The sequence below is a fragment of the Vigna umbellata genome, unplaced genomic scaffold, assembly GCF_029865625.1.
Source record: "Vigna umbellata cultivar VRB3 unplaced genomic scaffold, Vumbellata_1.0 scaffold_822, whole genome shotgun sequence".
Classification (NCBI taxonomy): domain Eukaryota; kingdom Viridiplantae; phylum Streptophyta; class Magnoliopsida; order Fabales; family Fabaceae; genus Vigna; species Vigna umbellata.
The window spans coordinates 1-21,618 of record NW_028274587.1 but is presented as its reverse complement, the minus strand read 5'-3'; the positions used below and the strand labels follow the sequence as shown (position 1 = coordinate 21,618).

Here is a 21,618-nt window from a genome sequence, read left to right as displayed (position 1 = left end):
TTGACCCCAAGTGTTATAACCACTCAAAAGGCCAAGAAAAAGAAGAATAAAGACAAAATTTGAATGGCTAAACTCAAATGGAGATTAATGGATAAGACATATAAAAGTCAAGAAGGACAAACTAGAAATAAGGCATGAAAACAAGTAAGAACTCAAAAAGAAATTCCTAAGAAAGGTAGTAGAATGGATTAATAAAACCAAAAGAAACTAAGAATTTAGAAACTTATGGGACACATACATGGACCAAACACAAGACAAACAAGAAAGGATAGATGAGACAACACGAAAATATGGGTCAAAGGAACTTATCTATTGAAGACCTCCAAGGAAAGGAACCTTTGCTCTTGATACCAAATGATGGAACCTTTTTCTAGGAGCTTGATGAAGAGCCCTAGAGTGGCTTTACGGAGGATTTGAATTGATAAAGGAAGTGTTTGATCAAGTGTGGCTTGGGGATTATTTCTTCAAGGAGGTTCGACCAACCTTATAAGAGAGTTAGTAAGAGTCTTAGAAGAAGACAACTTACTTGATCTTAGAGAAAGTGAGACATCAATTTGGCAAAGTTTCACTATATTCAATTCCAATATCAATTTACAATGAGAGGAGCTCTCCTTTTATACGAGGAGTAGAACTCTCTAGAAAGAAAAATAATGCATGTATCTCCAAAGGTACTTTGAAATTCAAAAGGGCCTAGAAGCTTCCTTTGTTCAAGGGTATTGAATGAGAGCCTTTCCCTCCACCAACCATTCAAGGAGGATGCGTGGGAGCCTCTCCCTTAAGTGACCGGCCAATGGGGATGTTCCTCCACTCTTCCAAGTCCATATGAACCTTCAAGTCCCAAATCAAGCCCAAATGAGATGTTAATTAAGGTCCAAGACCTAAATGTGGCACTAAGCTCCTCTAGCTTATGTTAAGCTACCTAATCAACACTAATCAATGTTCTTGGTCCAAATACAAGGTTTAAAAGAAAGAATTTTTTTACTTATTTACAAGGTTTTTAAGAGAAAGGAAGAGAGTAGTAAGTAATCCTCTATTGAAGTAAAGTTATTTGAGGTTCATCTTCTTCTTCCATCCTCTTTGTCATTACTCTAGTGAGAGGTCCAATGCGTCCTCTAGATGGTCCTCCATGAGGCTTACTAGTTAGGCAAAGGAAAAAGACTTGAATCTAATCTAGTAGGGGGTGGTAACCTGTGTTTACTTCAAGAACGTGGGTAAAATTACTATTTGAATATTCTTTATCAAGTAATATTTGCAAAACATATTAAGAAAATTTAAAATACAATTGAGCTCTTAGCTCTATATATAGAAAGATAAAGTTATCTTTGTATGCATGTACATATATAACTTCAAAACTTTGTCATAAAGTCAAAGCAAACTTGAGTGGGTAACATAATGTATTTATTTAATATAGTTAATTAAATATGATGTGTTTATTAAGTATAATATAATTAATCATGATTAATGAATTTATAACTTCTACTCTGTATTTAATCATGTCACCAGTTAAAACAAAAAATTAAGTATAATATTAACCATGTCACCAGTTAAAACAAAAAATTAAATGATCGGGATTTATTGAAAATTATAATTTTTTTGAAACCCAATAAATTTTTTTAATAAAGACTAGATTAAAAATATGCACATTTATGAGAGATTTAAATCTTAATTAAACCTTATAATTAAATCATAATTAAACCTAATAATTAAATTTTAATTAAACATAATAAATACATAACTTTGTATAATAAACATGAAGTAAATAAGGAGTTGAAAGAGATCTTTCACTCTATTTAAAGGAAATTTTTTATGTCTATCGAACATATTACACAGAAAAACATTGAGAGTAAAGTTTATTGCTTTCGATATACCACAATTGTTAGAAATGACTAAGTTTTTCTTTTCACAAATACTTGCCTTTATCCTTATCATTTCAGGTAAGATAATTTTCCAATTTCAAATATTTTGATAACATTCTTCAATGTTAAATTGTTTATTGATCAATGATTTGATCGAATTCTTTTTTTTTTTTTTTTTTCAGTTATTTTAAGAACAGGCGCAACAGATCCACAAAGATGTCAAAAAGTGTTACAGCCCGCAGACTGCATCCTCCAAAAATGTCAATCGGATTGCTTCAACATGTTTAAAAATTCACAAGCGAGTGGACAATGCATTCACAACAACAATAATAATACTTTTGAATGTGTTTGCATCTTTAATTGTAATGCAATACCAAATTTGGTGTAAACTTAACTACTGGTAATATGTACCCAGTGGAAGAGGGTGAGAGAAATAAGTTTTCTAGAAGTTAATCAATAAAAATAAAGTTTTATGACCCATTTGAGCAAAAAGTTAGCATTTTCTCCTTATTTTTTAAAGGGTTAAATATGTTTTTAGTTCCTAAACTATTGGTCGTTTTTGGTTTTCGTCCCTCTTTCAAAATAAGGTACAATTTGGTCCTCATCCTTTTTGAAACTTTAGTTTTAGTCCTCGAAACTTTGGTTTTAGTCTTTGAAAAGAGGGACGAAAACCAAAATTTTGAAAAGAAAGAGGATCAAATTGTACCTTATTTTAAAAGAGGGACGAAAACCAAAAACGACCAATAGTTTATGGACTAAAAACATATTTAACCCTTTCTTAAATTTATTTGTTTATTCAATTTATTTATTTTCTGAAAAATTACTCCATTAATGTTTTTCGTTTATTTTCTAAAAGCAAAAGCTTTCTCTCTTCCAGCAATCCCTTTATACTACTTGTTCCTACCAGGGCTGATAAAAAAAAAGCACCTTGTAACACTTAGGAATAAGGTTCTTTACGACTCCGTTTAGATAAATTTTTAATTAAAAAGTCGCTCGAATCATTATAAAATTAAAAATGCGATTTAGTTTAAATTTAATCTAAAATCAAAATAAAATCGAACAAAATTTTGTAATATTCGGATTCGATCAACTTTTTTGGACGTTTATTATTATAAAACTGTCAAACAATCTTTTACGAACAAACTTTTGAAGTATTTTAAAATAATAATTTTTTAAATATAGCACATTTTTAATTATTTATATTTGTACTTTCAATTTGTTAATATTTATACAGAAATTATGTAATATTATAGTTTTAAAACTTATAATACAAATTTGCTATTCGGTTTTAATAAGTAAATAAATATATTATAAATAAAATTAAAAAAAACCAACACGTGTAGACGTGTCCGTTGTTAATTAACTTTAAACATATAATGTTATATCAATAAAACAAATTTTGATCAGTTAGGTCTTTATTTGCAATCTAAAATTGAAAACCAATAGACTTAGGAAAATATTTTTGAGATATTTAATAATATAATAAATTATTATCACATATATTCTAATACATTACAAAATCACTTCATGATATTATAATATAGTAATTAATAATCTAATATTTCAAAGATTTTATAATATAATAATTAATTATAATATTTTCAAGATATAACACGTTATTATTTTCAACTAATAAAATTTGTTTAATAATATTTTACTTGTGATATAGAAAAACCTACGAATACAACACTCAATTCCATCATACACAACTCAACACTCAATATTTGATAATTAAGACCTAATTTATACTTTTTTACACATAAAAAAGATATATTATATATATATATATATATATATATATATATATATATATATATATTTTGTTTGAAGTAATTCCAGTTTCTCGTGGCAGTTATATTTTGAATAAATCTATGTTATTAGAAAGTAATGATCCTTAAGAATAAAAGAACTGAAAAATAAAAATTGCTCACATTTGTTGTTCATTACTTTATAATAACATGATAGACTTATTTAAAACATAACTACTCTTAAAAATATGGAACCATACAGCTAGTTTATACTAGTACAGTCAAGGAAAACGACAGCGGTTATTTTTGTCTATAGGCAGCAGTTTTCGAACCGAGACATATTCAGGCGAGGCAAAAAGTCTAATACTTTTGGCCTCGGTTGAGAACCGAGGCATGAAAGCAGAGGATTTTGCCTCGGTTCATTATTACCCGAAGCAGTAACTTTTTTGTTTTTTTAATTTTTTTTTCATATGACTTTATGCCTCGGTTATAGCTGGAACCGAGACAGTAGACTCTTTTTTTTTTTTACTCATCCGCAAGACTTTCTGCTTCGGGTGTGACTATAACCGAGGCCGTAAGGGGTCTTTCTACTTCCGTTGTGACCATAACCGAGACATATATCCTTTTTCTTTTTTTTTTAAAATGAGGTTTGTTTCTGCAACATTCCCAACCACAGAAACAAACCTGCATATATTTTTATAGCCAGAACAGTCCAAAATAATGCAGAAACGTATATTTTAAATGAAAATTATATTAAAACATAAATATATTGAATGGAATCATAAATCAACTTCTTAGAAGCATAAATCAATCCAATGTAATCATAAATCAAGTTTCAAGCATAAATCAATGCAATGTACAAAGTTAAACTTATAATAATGTAGAAAAGCATAAAACAACTTAGAAACATAAACTTAGAAACATAAACTTAAAACTTACTATATCCTAATATCTACTACATACTATTATATAAATGAATTACATATTTAGCAAGTGTTTTCCTCACAATTTGAATTGACTTCTCTGGAATTGCAGCAGTCCTATTAAATTTCTGCATAAAACACAATGATTTCAATTAGTGTATATGAAATCCAAACTATAGAGAACATAAAATTCAAACCTAAATATTACCGTTTCCCATCCACTGGTGTAATGTGCACGAATGATGGTCATCATCCAAAACATAACGTAGTAACCACATTCATATGACCCCATTTATCTATTACACTACAATATATCATCATAATTATAAAATGTTAAGTAACATCATTTGAATGGAACCAAATGTAACAAAGTATGGAGTAAAATACCAAACCTTAAGGGCAACCCATGCAAGCTTTTTAGCTGTAGTAGTAGATCTCCAGATAACATCATATGTGTTGTAAGGGAACTATTTAAAAAAATTCCTTTAGCATACATTTATATAACAAAAAAGTCGAAACATTGAGATTCTTACCAATCTACTACATGTCTAAGAGGGCTGGGAGGAGACTTCTGCAATGAACAAAACCAGACAGCAGTGTTCTCCGGTATGGAGATCACAAGTAGCTGTCAATGACACCTGAAATTGGTAATAACTTATGAATCATATACCAAAATTAATAAATGAATGTGTTGAAGTTAACAAACTTCACTTACCCATGTATATAAGAGAGAAAATATATCTCCTTCCCCATTCCAAAGTAGGTGGTGATGTATGTTTGGATATCATCAAATTTATTTCTTTCATGAGTCATAGAGGGGTCAATGAACCCATATACATCGTTGAACCCCTTCTTGTTACTAACATCAAACATATACCTAAAATAAAGAAATAATCTTATATAAGTAAATTTATAAAATAGAATTATATAAAAAAGTTTTCATAAACTTACATCATCCACAGTTGAATGAGTGTAATATTAATTCCTTCTCTACCCGATGCAAGCTCCCTAACATCTTGATGATGCAATTACCATCTCCTCTATTTTCATTTGTAAAAAGTATGTTTGTTCAAAAAATCTGGAGATAGTAAATAATTTTTGTATTGAATCTCAAACGGGAAACTAAGGCTAATTCACAACAAAAATATATATTCAAGCAAACAAATAATTACATATGCAACATGTAATATATTCAACCAAACAATATATCCAACCAAGAGTAAATAATGTCATTTCAATTGGTCTCAAAATCTATCTATCTTGTTATTTTTTTATGTCTTATATTTTGTTAACTACCTTGAGTTACACTCTTTGAATCAATTCCTTGAAAAATATTCAGCCTTCAAAATCTATTGTTGAAAGGGGACAAAGGGACACAGTGCAGTGCACTTCCATTCTCCCTTTACTTCTTTAACTAACTTTGCTTCCACTCTTTGAATCCCTATGTTCTAAAAGACTTATTCTTCTTTTCAATTTCAAAAATAAATAAAAAATAAAATACATTTTCATTCACTCTAAGTGTTAGGCTTAGAACCAATTAATCATCCCAAATTTCCAGCCTTCAAAGTTTGTTGAAACTCAGCTTTTATTTTTTTAAATAACAATCTACAATTCAACGTGCCAATCTAAAATTCAACGTGCCAATCACTACTTTGTACATTTCTAAATTAACTCCGAATAGTGCGTAACACACTACTTATCCTAACAATCTAACTGCGAAACAACCAATACACTGCCAACAACAAACAGCCAATACACTGCCAACAACAAACAGCCAATACACCGCATACCAAAATTAAAAAAATCAAAACAACCAATACATACAATTTGTTTCTCTTTCAGTCTCCACCAATTATTATCAGCAAAAACACAATGAACCAACCTCAATGCAGACAACAAGATTGAAACAACGTTGGAGGCAGTACCGGCGGAGGCAGCAGCGGCGGAGGAAGCACTGGCAGGCCAACGGTGGCGCGACGGTGAAGGGAGGAGGCGCGGCCAACAACGAGGACGATCAGGACTGAATGCGCGAGCAATGGCAGCAGCAGTGGCAGAGGTAGCACCGGCGAGGCACCAATGGCGTGACGGCGAAGGGAGGAGGCGCGCCCAAAAACGACGACGAGTAGTGGCACTACCAAGACGGAGGCCGGCGAGACAACTGGCAGCAAAGCGGTGGCGCGGTGAGTCAAGGAGAGGCACTGGTGGACGAAAATGAAGAAAAAACAGTATACGAGGAAGAAGAAGAAGCTGTCGACGAAAATGGAGGTTCTACGCGATTTGAAAATATGAAGTTGAGCTACTACCTCGGTTACTCACACACCCGAGGTAATATCACCATACAACATCGGTTAAAAGCATCAACGGTGTAGAACGTGTGGAGAATCGACCTCGGTTCAGTGCTTAACCGATGCCCTAGGTCGTAGCAGCAGTTGGACAGGCGTAGCAGGACTTGAACAGGCGTAGCAGCAGTTGGGGTAGGTGGTTTAGGCATCGGTTCGCCTACAAACCGAGGCAGTAGGCTACGGTTTAGGCACCGGTTTCCTAACTAACCGAGGCAATAGGCTATGGTTCAGACTTTTCAGGTCTTTTCAGGTGAGCAGCAAAGGTTTATAGGCTTCGATCTCGTCCTAACCGAGGCAATAGGGAGGCGTTTAGGCCTCGGTTTCCGGGCGAACCGAGGCAGTAGCTTGTTGTTAGACTTCTCAGTGCCTTTTCAGACTTCTCAGACTGAGCAACAGGGGTGTATAGGCCTCGGTTTCTGGGTGAATCGAGGCAGTAGCTTGTTGTCAGACTTCTGAGTGCCTTTTCAGACTTCTCAGACTGAGCAGCAGGGGTGTATAGGCCTCGGTTTTGTCTGAACCGAGGCAATAGGGCTGTTCCACCACGGGTTGAATGGGGACCGAGGTATATAACCTTGTATGCTTCGGTTTTTGTATAACCGAAGCATATATGGAGCATCAAAATCTACATTTTTTACTAGTGTAACAAATATTATATATATATATATATATATATATATATATATATTTGTTTATATATGTGTTTGTGTGGACTATTGAAATAACAGAGAAACTTTAAAACGAGAGTTTGAAAAATTCTAACAAAGACTAATGGATATTTTTTACAAGTTTAGACTATCTGTAGGTAGTGTTGAATATTTAAAGATTTTGAAAATTGTTTATAAACATAGTAAAAAGAAGGCAAAGATGAAAACTCATTTTATACTGGTTCATTTAATCTAAGCTAGGTCTAGTTCTCCTTTTAACACTCTTAAAGGGTTCCAATTCAACAAGTTACAAATGAGCCAATTCTGGTTTACAAGATTCCAACTAGATAAAATCATTTAACTCCCTCTAAGTTAAACAAACTGGGTGTTTTGAATTACTCCTAATTATCGGAAAAGAAATGATTGTTTTTAAAAGAAGTATAGATGGATAACTCTTTTAGAGAGGATGTGATCAAAACAATATAGATCTAAAAGACTGCTACAAAGAAATATTCTCAAAGCTAGACGGTGCACTAAAGCGAAAGAGTAACAACATAAGAGTATGTGCAAGTTAATTGTTCTTCTTCTCTTCTTCATGATTTAATTGTCCCTCTCCTTTTTTTCATGAAGTCTTCAATTTTATAGAGAACTTCGAAAAGGATCTGTTACACTAGAGCATTGACTTTTGATAAAGTTATTGTAGCCTTTTGTATGATATCAAATGCTAAAACAAAATTATGTTGTTGTACAGATTTTTCAGATAGAAAGTAACGAATAAACATTCCTGGAATGTCTTTTTATTTCTTAAAGTCTTTCTAAATCAACATAGGGCTTTTGAATAAATCATTTTTCCTTGATAGTATTTGCATAGATAAAGAGAGACTACACAACAAACAAAAAGGACTACTCATACATCGGTTTAAACAATTAGATTGTTTACTTATATCTTTTAAATGTCCTCCCTTTACTATAGCATTTAGGATAATGTGTTCTCTATATTGTTTAAGATAGTGTTTAGTTATATAGCATTTAGCGAGTTATCCTAGACAATATTTTTGCTAAAAACTATTTCGATAGATGATTTTGTTAAACTTCAAAATAAAAGGTTCCTAGATGATCTTGTCTTGAGAACATTAAGTCCATGGTGCTTTTTGTCAAGTCAAAGATATTTTAAACTTGTATTTGAATTTTTCTTATAGTATTGTAGTAGAGTGTTAATATGTTTGGGTTAAATTCTTGCTTTGGAGAGTATGGGTGTACTTGGCATTAAAAGGCATGTGAGATTTGTGTATGTGTTGTAAAAATTTTCACCTAGTGTTATTTTACGATTGTCATTAGACAATAGTCATAGGTTTTCTCTAATTTTGGAGTTTCATGTTATATTCTTGTGTTGATCTTATTTCGCTATGGTAGGGTGATTCTCAGGATTAAAGAAGGTAACGTTCTTTATGATGACACATTTGAAATCACAAGAAAATACTAGAAAGGGGAGGGGGTTGAATAGTGTTTTAAAACTTTTCACAAATCAACGTTTAATAATTATAGCATGGGTTAAACTATCTACAATAGTTGTTTGATGTGTGTTCTAAATATAGCATTTAGAAAATTGGTTTTATGTAGGAAAGCCAATAAAACAAGTATTTTATACTAGTTCACTTAATCTTGAGTGACATCTAGTCTCCCTCAACATCACTTGAGAGGTTCCACACTAATCTTATCAAAGATTACAACCGAGTACAGACCACTTTTGGTATACATCGAGTATTCTAACCACTCGTGGTTCCCCTAGTGAATCCTAACTAGTCTGAGTTTAACCACTTCTTGTATCCAAGTATTCTAACCACTCTTGGTATTAACACTAGAAAATTATCCAAAACCTTTAATGTTAGCAAAAAGATGAAGATGAAGTTTTGATACCAAGAGTGGTAATCAATAATTGATTAGTGTTAATCAATTATTACTCAAAATAATCGAGTATCATTGCGAGTCGTTGAATTTTTAGCCGTTAGAGTATCTGTTACTTTGTCTTTTAGTGAATAGTCGATTACCAACAGTAGATAATCGATTATTACAGTCAGAAAGGCTAAAAACGAAGTTTGAGAGACTTTCATTCTCTCATTCTAGGACATCCAGAACTCAGAAATTGTTTTGAACTCTTAGAGAAAGCTAGACATCTTGTGAAACTCTTTAGAGGCTTGGGAAACTTGGTGTTGGCAGAGCTATTGAAGTGCTGTTGTTGTTGCTGAGGAAAAAGCCTGCCATCCTTTGTTTGTCAGAGGAGGTGTTCAAAGATAACAAGCATCCTTTGTTGGTCAGAGGATGTGTTTTGAGGTAGCTGTCATCCTCTCTGTGTTGGAGGAGGTGTTCATCCTTTGTGAAGATTCAGAGGAAGTGTTCATCCCTTGTGGTGTTAGGGGAAGTGTGGTTCATCTCTTGGTGTGTTCAAGATAGGTTATTTCTAAACCTTTAAACTTGTATATGTGTGATTGTATGTTTATTGGTTTTGTGATAGTGAATAGTTAATTTGTGTTTAAGATTAGCAACTGGATGTAGGATTGGTAAGGTCTGAACCAGTATAAAATTACTTGTGCAAATCTCTCTTTCCCTACACTCTTTATTGTTGTTGTTATTATTTATTAAGAGAGAAGTAAAATAATTTGTCCTATGAATAGACTTAGACGATGTATGACTTATGAGAGAATAACAGTTTAATGATACAATGATAGTAAAAGTTCTTGTATTCTTGTGTGCAAGTCCTCATTTTATTGCTTTCTTCGAGAGATGATCGTTACTCAAAGATAGTTGACTTTATTTAGAGTATGTGACTTCTCGTACAAAGATATGTACTTTTTTGCGCCTTGGGAAGTGCAACATTACTTTCACAGTTAAAGCTTGTATGGCTATGGTAGTACATAAAGTATTGGGAAACATTTCAGGAATGCCTTCCTATTTCACAACATCTTTCTGATCCTTATGTAGTGATTTTGGGTATATCTTGGTGTTGTCAATATCTGCATAGATAAAGAGGAAAAGGTGAAGCAGACAAGGTGCAATACGTACATGCATTTAATGATCTATACGTTGATATAGTGTTGAAGCATGTTTTGTATAATAAACGTTTAGTGCACGCATGTACTTTTTCAAGTAGTGACAATTGATAAGATATAGGCGTTTATTGCTTCTTTCACTAGACACACTTTTCATAAATGTTGTTTAATTTTTTTATACTTGACACATCATGGTCTATCTTATAAGCGTTTATACTTGACATGTACAAACATTATACATCTCTAAACGATATTTCGTTACATGTTGGTTATTAAACTTCAGAATTTCGAGATGCTAGACAGTCTATTCATTTTAGACGTTCTTTTCTTAACAACGTTTTTTCTCATCAAAATTATATTAATAACTTATATTTCGATAGGATATTATTAATATGCTATGAAGTTGTAGCTTAATCTAATCTTCTACACCAAAAAAGATGAATTCCTTGTTCTTAGAGAATTATCCTTTGTTGTTGATGTCACCATGAAATCTGCAAGTGTTATCAAATGTGAGATAGAGAAATTTGATGGAAGGAACATTGTCGGCATTGTCTTGGCGTGTTTAATCTGCAACTCTTTTTTTGGAGGTCCGACGAGGTGCGAATGTGGATTTGTGAAGCTTGTAGTGACTAATGCAGTGTCCGGTGAATGCTCAAAATGGCCGGTGAATGCTCAAAATGGAGCGGTAGAGACTAATAGGGTTCTTTATGGTAATGGATCGATGTAGTAACATGGCTCACTTTATACCCTACAACAAGAGAGATGATGTTATCCATATTGCAAGACTTTTCTTTAAAGAAGTGATTAGATTGCATGGTTTGCCCAATACCATAGTGTTTGATAGAGATGTTAAGTTTCTAAGTCATTTTTTAAAAACTTTATGCGAAAACCTAGGAACTAAACTTCTACTTTTTACCACATTTCACCCTCAAAATGATGGGAAAATTGAGGTAGTAAATAGGTCTTTATCTACACTATAGGGTAATAAATAAAAGGGAATAAAAATTCTTACGATGAACATCTCCCTTACGTAGAGTTTTCTTATAACCGAGTACTCCACAATACTACTACTTTTTCTTCTTTTGAGGTTGTATATGGTTTTAACCTTATTACTCCTGTTGATTTACTTCCACTTCGAGACACATCTTCTTTCTTACATAAAGTAAGAGTGTCTAAAGTTGAGTTTATCAAGAAGATGCATGAGAAAGTTAAATACTAAATTGAAAAATAAACTAAAAAATATACTCAGTACAACAACAAAGGGAAAATGAAAGTAACTTTTGAGGAAGGCGGCTTAGTTTGGATCCACTTGAGGAAAGATAAATTTCTTACTCAAAGGAACTCCAAACTAAGCCTAAAAGGAGATGGTCCTTTTAAAGTGGTTCAAAAGATTAATTATATTGCATATAGACTAGAACTTCCCGTTGAATATGGTGTCAGTCCTACTTTTAACATTTGTGATTTACTTCCTTTCGTAGGTGATGATCAACAAGAAGAAGATATGAGGACAAATCATTTTCAAGAGGGAGAGTATGATGGAGGACCATCTAGAGGACATATTAGGCCACTCACAGGAGTTATGCAGAGTGGATGGATGAGGAAGATAAAGCTCCAAGAACTCTACTTTTATGGAGTATCAACTATTAACCTCTTCTTTTTCTCTTAAACACTTTTGTAAATATGTAATATAGCTTCCTTTTAGGCCTTGGACGAAAGTAGAGAGTTGTTTGAAGGGAGATGCTTCCTTTTAGGCCTTGGACGAAAGTAGAGAGTTGTTTGAAGGGAGATGCTCCCATTAATCCCCCCTTGACCAAGGAAGCTTCTAGGCTCTTTCTTAAGTGCATGTACTCTCTCCTTCACCTTTAAAAGGAGAAGAACCTCTTTATAAACAATTAGAACTTGAATGATATTAGAAAAACTTTGCCAAAATTGCAAACCTTTCTTCCAAAGTTCTCATTGGAATAGTCTCTTTTCTAGGATTCTTCTACCTTTTTCTACAAGGTTGGCCCAACCATCTTCTAGGATGCATCATTAAACCACACCATCAAGTCACTTCAACACTTCTTCTTTATGCTTTCACATTTTCATCTTTTCATCAAAGAGTTTCATCAGCAATTTTGAAGGAGCTTCTCCATCACATGGTGTGTAGTTTTAATGCATGGACATTAGCTAATATTGATACAAAGTCTATGGTGATTATACATGGCCATTGGCTAACATTGATGTAGGGTTTGGTAATTGTACAATGGCATTCACTAATATTGATGCATGGTGTATCATATGATTATACACGAGCATTGGTTAGCTTTGAAGCATGTGTGTAATGAAAGAAATTTTTTGGGATGATTTAATTCCAAGTGAGTATACTTTTTATGGTGGAGTATGCTTAGTGGTATAGAAAATGAAGATGTTTTATTATAACCATAGAAATTGTTTAGTTGATGAAAATAATAATCTTGAAAATTCATACATTATCTAGGATAAGCAAGGGAGGGAGTGATAATAGCTATATAACGACTTTTATGTCCATGATATTTCTTGTCCCCTTAAAGATACTTTAAGCTTATATTTAATTTTTCTTATACTCTTGTAGTAGAGTGTTGCAAAGTTTGGATTAAATTCTTTCTTTAAAGAGTGTCGGTGTAGCTAGAGTTAAACGTTTGTAGTTTTTCTACGATCTTAAAGTTTCCACATCATAATCTTGTGGTAATATTATTTCTTTATTGGATGATGATCTTATTTCTTTAGTGGTATGGTGATTCTAACAAAATAACGATAATATTCTTCATGATTATACATTTTTTTTCTATTACAATAGCTTCCTTTTAGACCTTGGATGGTAGAGAGTTGGTTGAAGGGAGATGCTCCCATTCATCCCCCCTTGACCAAGGAAACTTCTAGGCTCTTTCTTAATTTAGCTCTCTTCTTTACCTCTAAAAGAAGAACCCCTTTATAAACAATTAAAACTTGAATGATGTTAGAAAAACTTTGTCAGAATTGCAAGTCTCTCTTCCAAAGTTCTCAATGGAGTAGTCTCTTTTCTAGGCTTTTTCTACCTTTTCCTACAAGGTTGGCCTAACATCCTTCTAGGATGCATCATCAAAACCATACCAACAAGTCACTTCAACACTTCTTCTTTATACTTCCACATTTTTATCTTTTCATCAAAGAGTTTCATCAACAATATTGAAGGAGCTTCTTCATCATAGGGTGTGTAATGTTAATGTATGGACATTAGCTAATATTGATGCAAAGTGTGTGGTGATTATACATGGTCATTGGTTAACATTGATGTAGTGTTTGGTAATTATACAATGACATTCGCTAATATTGAAGCATGGTATGTAGTGAATATACACGAGCATTGATTAACTCTGAAGCTTTTTTGGAATGGTTTAATTCCAAGTGAGTATACTCTTTATGGTAGAGTTTGATTATTTATATAGAAAATGATGTTTTATTATAATCATGGAAATTGTTTATTTGATGAAAGTAACAATGTTGAAAAGTCATATTATTTATAATTTTCCTAATGCTTTTGTAGTAGAGTATTGCAAAATTTAGATTAAATTATGGTTTTAAAGAGTGTTGGTGTACCTAAAGTTAAACTTTTGTAGTTTTTCTACGATTTTAAAGTTTTACATCATAATCTTGTGGTAATATTATTTCTGTATTGGTACGATGATTTATTTCTTTAGTGGTGTGGTGATTCTCAAAATAGGAAGATAATCTTCTTCATGATTATACATTTTTTTCTATCACAATAGGAAGATAAAACACTACAAGTTTACAAGCAATTTCAGCTAGAAGATCTTTAATGAAGCCACCCTGAGTAGAATGCTAACAACTTTTTATTTAAAACCTTTGGGTGGTCACTTGAGCTTAAAGTGGACGCAAAAAAAAGAGTAAAAAACATAACAAAAGCGTTGCTAGCTTCTTTGTTTCTGGTAAATCATGACTCATGAGTCTCCATCATACTTATAATCAACCTAGTTTTGAGCAATAATGGATGCATATCGCGCTTTGAAAAAACCCACAACTCTCTCTCTTTGGGGAAGGTTCTCTTTGACAACGGGGTGGTTGGTGTATTCTTCACTCCATTTAGAAAGCTTTGGAAAGTTGTTAGAGCTGAGCAGTTTCAACCCCACAGCCTCTTGAATTGCAGGGAGCCAGAAAGCTATGAAGCCGGCGGCTATGTCCACTAGGCCAATACTCTCACCACCAAAGAACTTGTGTTTCAGTTCATCCTCCAGAAACTGAAGAGCATGAAGTGATTCCTCAGTGCCTTTCTCCCGTTCCTCCTGATTTGCAGTAAATGCAGCCTTTGATATTGCAGGCAGACACTACATTGATATAAAATCATTTGTTTACATAGGCAATGAAACGAAAACGAATAAAAATACTGAAACTATGGCCGGAGTTGCTTACCTTGTCATCAATAAACCTTGACCAGAATCGAGCCAAGGATCTATCATAGGGGTGCTGCGGCAAGATGGGATGATTTTGCCATATCTCATCAATGTATTCGAGGATGACAAGGGACTCAGCCAAAGGTCTTCCGTTGTGGACAAGCACAGGAACCTTCTTGTGAATAGGATTGTATTTCAGAAGAAGATCACTCTTGTTTCTAAGATCTTCTTCAACGTATCTGTATTTCACCCCCTTCAGTTCCAGCGCTATCTGCACCCTGCCAGCATAAGGGCTTCCCCTCAAACCAAACAACTCAACTTCTCCGTACTCTTTCGCCATTGCAGGCTTAAAATTTCTACCTTCTCTGCCAAACTGTGAACTTGACCTGCGGATTTTAAATGGTTCTGTCTGAACACTGCGACAGGGAGCGTTCTTGTGTGAAATTTTAGGTAAGACTAATTAACTGAGGTTGGTAGAATTGGCGGTGGAGAGGCCACCACGTAACACGTTCTTTCAATGCAATTTAAAGAAATAAAAAATGAATAAATTTAAATAAATGTAGGTAATGAAATATGTACGAGTGAAACATTTTAACAATATAATTTAGTTATAAATTGATATATATAATATGTTTTAAGATAATTATCTTAAAACTTATGTGAGGAATAATACCTTATTAATACACAATAATAATATAAACTTATACGTTATATATTAATTTTTATTTCAATTTTTAGTATTGTGATTTAATGCTGTACTTTTACATAATTCCAATTCGTAACTCGTGAAGAAACAGTAAATGGTGGTCAGAATGAAATTCATCACATATATTCATTGTGTTTTAAAAAATTATATATTTTTATAATTTGTTAAAAATTACGCAATAACATAATAAGTTAAATACAATTTTAAAGAAAGAAAGACTGCAAGAAATAAAGCAAAAAAAATATATAATAAGAAAAGAAATCTAACTTCGACAAAAGTAAGGAACTTTCTGAATTGTAATAGTACGAAAAACATGATGCGTACAAGTATGTATGGATCTCTATTTAAACTTCACCTAAGATTTAAGACCTTTATTTAAAATTAAAGAAGATAGAACATTTAATAAATCCTAACATTACATTGCATTGCAGTTTTGGTCTCAAATTGACCCCCTTTTCTTTTTTTCTCTCAACAGAAAACATATAGCACTCATTCTTGGGTTTCCAATATAAGTCCAAGAAGATCAAACTGAGAATATATAGTACTCTCTAGACTTTCCAAGAAGTCCAAAAAAATTCAAAATATTGGTTGTAGAGATGTTGGTATTATAAGACAAACTGTAAAAGTGGATTTAATTTATGAAATTACGTACAATTTATAATTAGCAATAATAAAGTCCACTAAAATAAATTAAAAACCAGGAGAGATGACATTTTAGAAAATATCCTTTCAAACTAATGCATAAAAATATGTTCGAAAAATGCAGTTTCAATTGTCTACTGTAGGTATTAAAAACATATTGAGAGATGTTTGTTCTCGTTCTTTTTTCAGCACTTTTTCTCCTTATTTTATTATTTTACTACATAATCGTCCATCATTTATGGACCAAACAGTCAATAGAATCTCCAATCCAACAAAACGATCCGTAAACCGATCAGTTAAATGACAACAAGATCAATTAATAAGAATAATTATGTTAATTATTAAATCAGATCATTAGTGCATGGTTAGTAATTAGGCGAACACTAATTCAAAACTCATTCCGAAAGTTTATAAATACATGTTTGATATTTAGGTAGTTGGTTACTTTTTGTTACACATTTATTGCTAAGGTATTCAAACAAACATTGACTTTAACATCAGAATGATTTCAGTGCAATGAAATGGGGAAGAAGATCCACAAATCTGGATCCAGATAGAGATACAGCGGAATTAATGATTAACAGAAAGATGCAGGGAGGTGGTTCTATTAAGGTGTTTGATGTGTAGTGGAGTGACTAGAAGCTTAGCTAAGATTCCTATCTAAGTAAATTTCCAAATAAAGAATTTTGCAAATTAATCATATTAAAATTAATCAAAGTAATTCTTAATTAAACAGTACTGTGCTTAATCATGTTTATTCTTTTACATTTTATATCAAGTAGAAAACTAATTAATCAAAGTACATTATTAATTAATTTTTGTAAAATTTTACACATTTAATCAAGATACATTCTTAATTATTGACAAAAATTCATTCAATAAAAGTTTCTAACTTTAATAAAAGTAAATTCTCAATTAAAATAAAAACCTTGAAATCATATAATTGATATGACATGTAGATTTAACACCGTTCTAACTTACTATAATTTAAAACTCATCATTTTAATCGATTAAGAGACAAAAGACATAAAAAAATATAAATAACAATAATAATCAAAAAGAACAAACCAATGATTACATTCTAACCTTAGAATCCATTAAAAATTTTCAGCGTAATCAACGTCAAAGGCTTAACACTTCATGAAATGTAGAAATAATATAAAAATAGAAGAAGAGATAGTGAAGAATGTGAAAGATATGAAATTAGGTCCCCCAAAAGGTTCCTAAGATTCCTTAATGTGTTCCTAAATCTCTTTATATAGAGAAGAAAATACCAAAGTGGTGAATTGCATCATAGTCCCAATGGAAAAAGACTAATGTGCCACTTTGTGGTAAGTTTTAAGTAATTAGTTTGTTTAAATAATGGTCAAAACCTTTGTAAAATTGGCTGACCAAGTTATGTTTTGGGTTAATCAATTAATGAGATTTAGTTTGGTTTTATTTTAAATTGTAATAAGGGTCCAATTGGCCACTTAGTCATCCCTCTTTTGAGAGACCAAAAGTGTAATATTCCTTTAAGCATGTCACTTGTAATTTATTATAACAACCATTATTTTCTGATACCATCACTAAATAATAGTGAACCCAAAATATCATTATTTACTCAACATAGGAATCATTATTAGCTTAAATGGAATGTAGCTACGATTAATGGATCTTTTGTAATTCTAATGACTAAAGCTTCTAAATAAGCTGGACCCTTTTTATGAAAGGACAAATGGAGTTTTATTCATAAATAATTGAGTTTATCTCTTTTATCTTAATGAGATTGATTCTCCTAAGTTCTTGAGTGATTTAAGAACCCTTTTGGCTGTATCATAGGACTTTCTCATCCTATGTGTTGCCTCCCTTGGAAAGAGTGATTATTTCCTTCCATTTTTTTCATTATCACCTTGTTTTCTTCCTTTTCTTGATTGTTAATGGTTAGAAACTCACTTCTATCCAAGTTTATCTCAAATCATATCTTATTTTCTATGCACCCAAATTAAACAATTATTGATCCTAAATTAAAGTTCAAAATGTGAACATTTACCTCATTTCTGGAATCACTTCAATTAAAGTTCTATAACATGAAATAAACCATGTATCTTAAGAAAAATACTATCCATATTAAATTTCAACAACTTTACAATCCACATTCTTTCTGATCTTTCAAATTTTCTATGAGCTTCTAGCTCTAAATATCATAATACAAATGAAATTTACCTTAACAAAATTGCATGTTTCATCTATAAAATATTGAAAAGCGAGAAATAGTTTATTATTTGACTAAGCTTAGAGATATTATATTTTTTAACTTAGCTACATATATATGATTTTATATTTATTGTTCATATTTTTTTTAAAATATTATATTATTTGAAAATTACATTATATATTTATTTATATTCGAAAATATTTCTTTTTATTATTACTTTGTATAAAAGGGGAATATTTTTTAAAATACTAACTTGATATGTATGACAATATTTCATTTTTTAAATTGGATACAAAGATATGATCTGTCTCTAGGTATCTATCTCGTTCTAATACTTATTTCCTTTTAAATTAATAAAATACTCTTCATTTTTCTTATAATGTAACAAATTTATATTAAGTTTGTAGGACACACTTGATCATTACCATTTTTTTTTATAATTATTTGATATTTATCAAATTTTTATTTAATATTTGTATAATATTAATAACTTCTTTTTTGATATTTGACATTAGAAAAATGAATGTTTATAGAATATATGTATTTGTTTTATGTTGAATATTTGATAATATTATATATATTTTTTGGTAATTTCCTATTGTTTTAAAAAAAAACTACTTAATTAATATTTTAAACTGTAAAATAGTGGACACTAAGATACAAGTAGAGATTAAAAAACAAATATACTCATTATTCGATAAAGATAGAGATGAGATGAAAATTTAATACTAAAATATTTAAATTATTTTTTTGTCATGCCTATTAAAATTCATTCCGATAGATAGAAAATAAAAATGAGTAAAATTTATATAATGTTTTTTTGTTATTGATAACTTTTTTATTTATTTATAATTATTTATTATATTATTATTATACACATGCTCTCTTTTTTCATATTGTCCATGAATATTTGAATGCAAATTAGTGATAATTTAAAATAATGTATATATATTGTATATGGTTAAAGACCTCTCGGTCCTACCAATTACAACTTTTAAAGAAGTTACTTAAAACAATAACAAGATATTATTTATCGAGCACCTAGTTGTACCAGATAACTTACAGCCAGTACAACTGATATGGTGACTATAGAATACCGATGATTATATTACTGAAGGGATAAGTTCAATGATCAACAGTGGGAACCGGATACCGGGTATTAGGTACTATGTTTCCAAAGTCAAAACATGCATCGATCCTTTGATAACTACATTCCTTGCTGAGCTAGGACACCGCCTACTAATACCTCATTGTGCCTTTCAGAGACATTCTCGCATTAGATAACTTAGCCAAAAGCATTTACAGTTTCTCATAGGTAAGCTGGTCATTAAGCCTATAGACCAATGGATCCCTAAGTGTAGCTATTCAAATAGGATTCATAATTAACAAAATATGTCTATAAATACTATTTTAATTGTAATTTAACTTCACTTTTCCCATTAATCCAAATTTGATCAAAATCTCTAACCAAGAACTTGAGTGTCGTCAAACTTTCTACAAACACCCACCTTTCGATAAAGAATGAAGAAGACTTGTAGGATGAGTACCGTATAGCAAAGAATTTACTAAGTGAAAAGAAACTTTACAATATATTTTCGGTTCTAAAAAAACAATACTCAGTTAAAAAAAAAATATTTTCTGAAAAACATTTATTTGAGATCTTAACTTTGCTCTTGTGTGTTTGTGTAAAATTTCGGATGGTCAAATAAGAAGTGCGTCGAAAATGACTTATTGTCCAAAATTCTATAGACCAACTTAAGTTTTGGTGTAATAACTTATGGATTTTTTTAACACATTGTTTTGTTTCTTTGTTGTTGGATGATAAATGAAAGTGTCTGTGTTTTGATACACATTATGAAGTGTTTTGATACACATTATGAAGGCCAAAGACTTAAAGAGAGAAATCTATTTATATTAGGAAACTTTTACTGATGGGGATCACTCCTTTCAAATTGAAGGCACTACATAGTGTATGCCCATTGTTCTTTTGTTGATATTTTTATATAACAGTTTTGTATAACCACCTACTTCCGTGTTACACTTTACTAATGCATCACATCACTGAATGGTATCAAGGTTTTATAGATGACCAAAAAATGGTGACTAAGTTCATTAGTACTTCACAGTGGATTTAATTGCATCCAATATCTGCATAATGAATGACAACCTTGTATCAGTCACATATCTTAAACATGATGCTAAAAAAAAAGATAAATTTGAGGTAAACAAAAACATTACCTTATTTTTGGTTGGCATATAGAAAGGTTCAAAAACCAAAGGAAAAGGAGTGTCGAAACCACAAATTCTTGCTACAGGGGCCTCTAACTGTGTCACAAGAGAAATACAAGCTTAAGACATGTATTACAAAAGACAAATACCAGCTTCAGACATATGTATAAAAATTCCTACATCAAATAGAAATAAAATTAAATAATAATATATAAATAGATGCAAACTTTAATTATAAATCAATTTTATAAGGTTAAGTTTAAAGTATACTTTATAAACATTATATATATATACATATTCATACATAGATACTCATACATAGCAGAGCTAAACTTGTATGCACATGGTACTAAATCATTATGGGCTGGGAGCTACACTTGTATGCACATGGTACTAAATCATTCTAATTAAAGACTCCAGCTTTCAGAGGTATACATAAAAATATATAAGCATACCCTTGAGAAGCAACGCTCAACAATGGAAGCTGAGATTTCAGCACCAAAACCTCCAGTTATCGGAGCCTCATGACTAACCTACAAATTACAGCAGTGCATCATGTGAGTTGATACTAAACAAGGTTACAGTATTATTCTGTAAACTGTATACTCACAAGCAATCTTCCTGTCTTGTTAACTGAGGCCTCTACTGTTTCCTTGTCCCAAGGAATTAGTGTCTTCAGATCAATCAATTCACAAGAAATTCCCTCCTGCAGAATCTCATAATAACATTAGAATTGAATTTCACTTAAGAGATGAAAATGTAGGCATCCACTTACGAACTGAATTATTATATGCAGGTCATATATTATAGCAGAAATGAGAAATTGAAATGTCAAACTTTCTTTTACAGAACAGAACGATCTTGTTCTTGTGTAA

The 21,618-nt window shown here is 31.5% G+C and overlaps 1 protein-coding gene and 1 long non-coding RNA gene across 2 annotated transcripts; both read right to left on the bottom strand.

Moving 5' to 3' along the window:
* Window positions 1-14,280: 14,280 nt before the first annotated feature.
* Window positions 14,281-15,391, bottom strand: LOC124834526 (putative glutathione S-transferase). The gene is made up of 2 exons (XM_047309232.2): window positions 14,989-15,391; window positions 14,281-14,903 (listed from the first exon to the last, which is right to left on the bottom strand). The coding sequence occupies exons 1-2, from the start codon at window positions 15,307-15,309 to the stop codon at window positions 14,550-14,552; spliced, it is 675 nt and encodes a 224-aa protein (XP_047165188.1). The 5' UTR covers window positions 15,310-15,391; the 3' UTR covers window positions 14,281-14,549.
* Window positions 15,392-20,405: 5,014 nt separating this feature from the next.
* LOC124834527 (uncharacterized) lies at window positions 20,406-21,510 on the bottom strand. Its single transcript, XR_015783191.1, has 4 exons — window positions 21,354-21,510; window positions 21,199-21,276; window positions 20,753-20,839; window positions 20,406-20,662 (listed from the first exon to the last, which is right to left on the bottom strand). It is a non-coding gene; the product is annotated as an uncharacterized LOC124834527 (long non-coding RNA).
* Window positions 21,511-21,618: the final 108 nt, after the last annotated feature.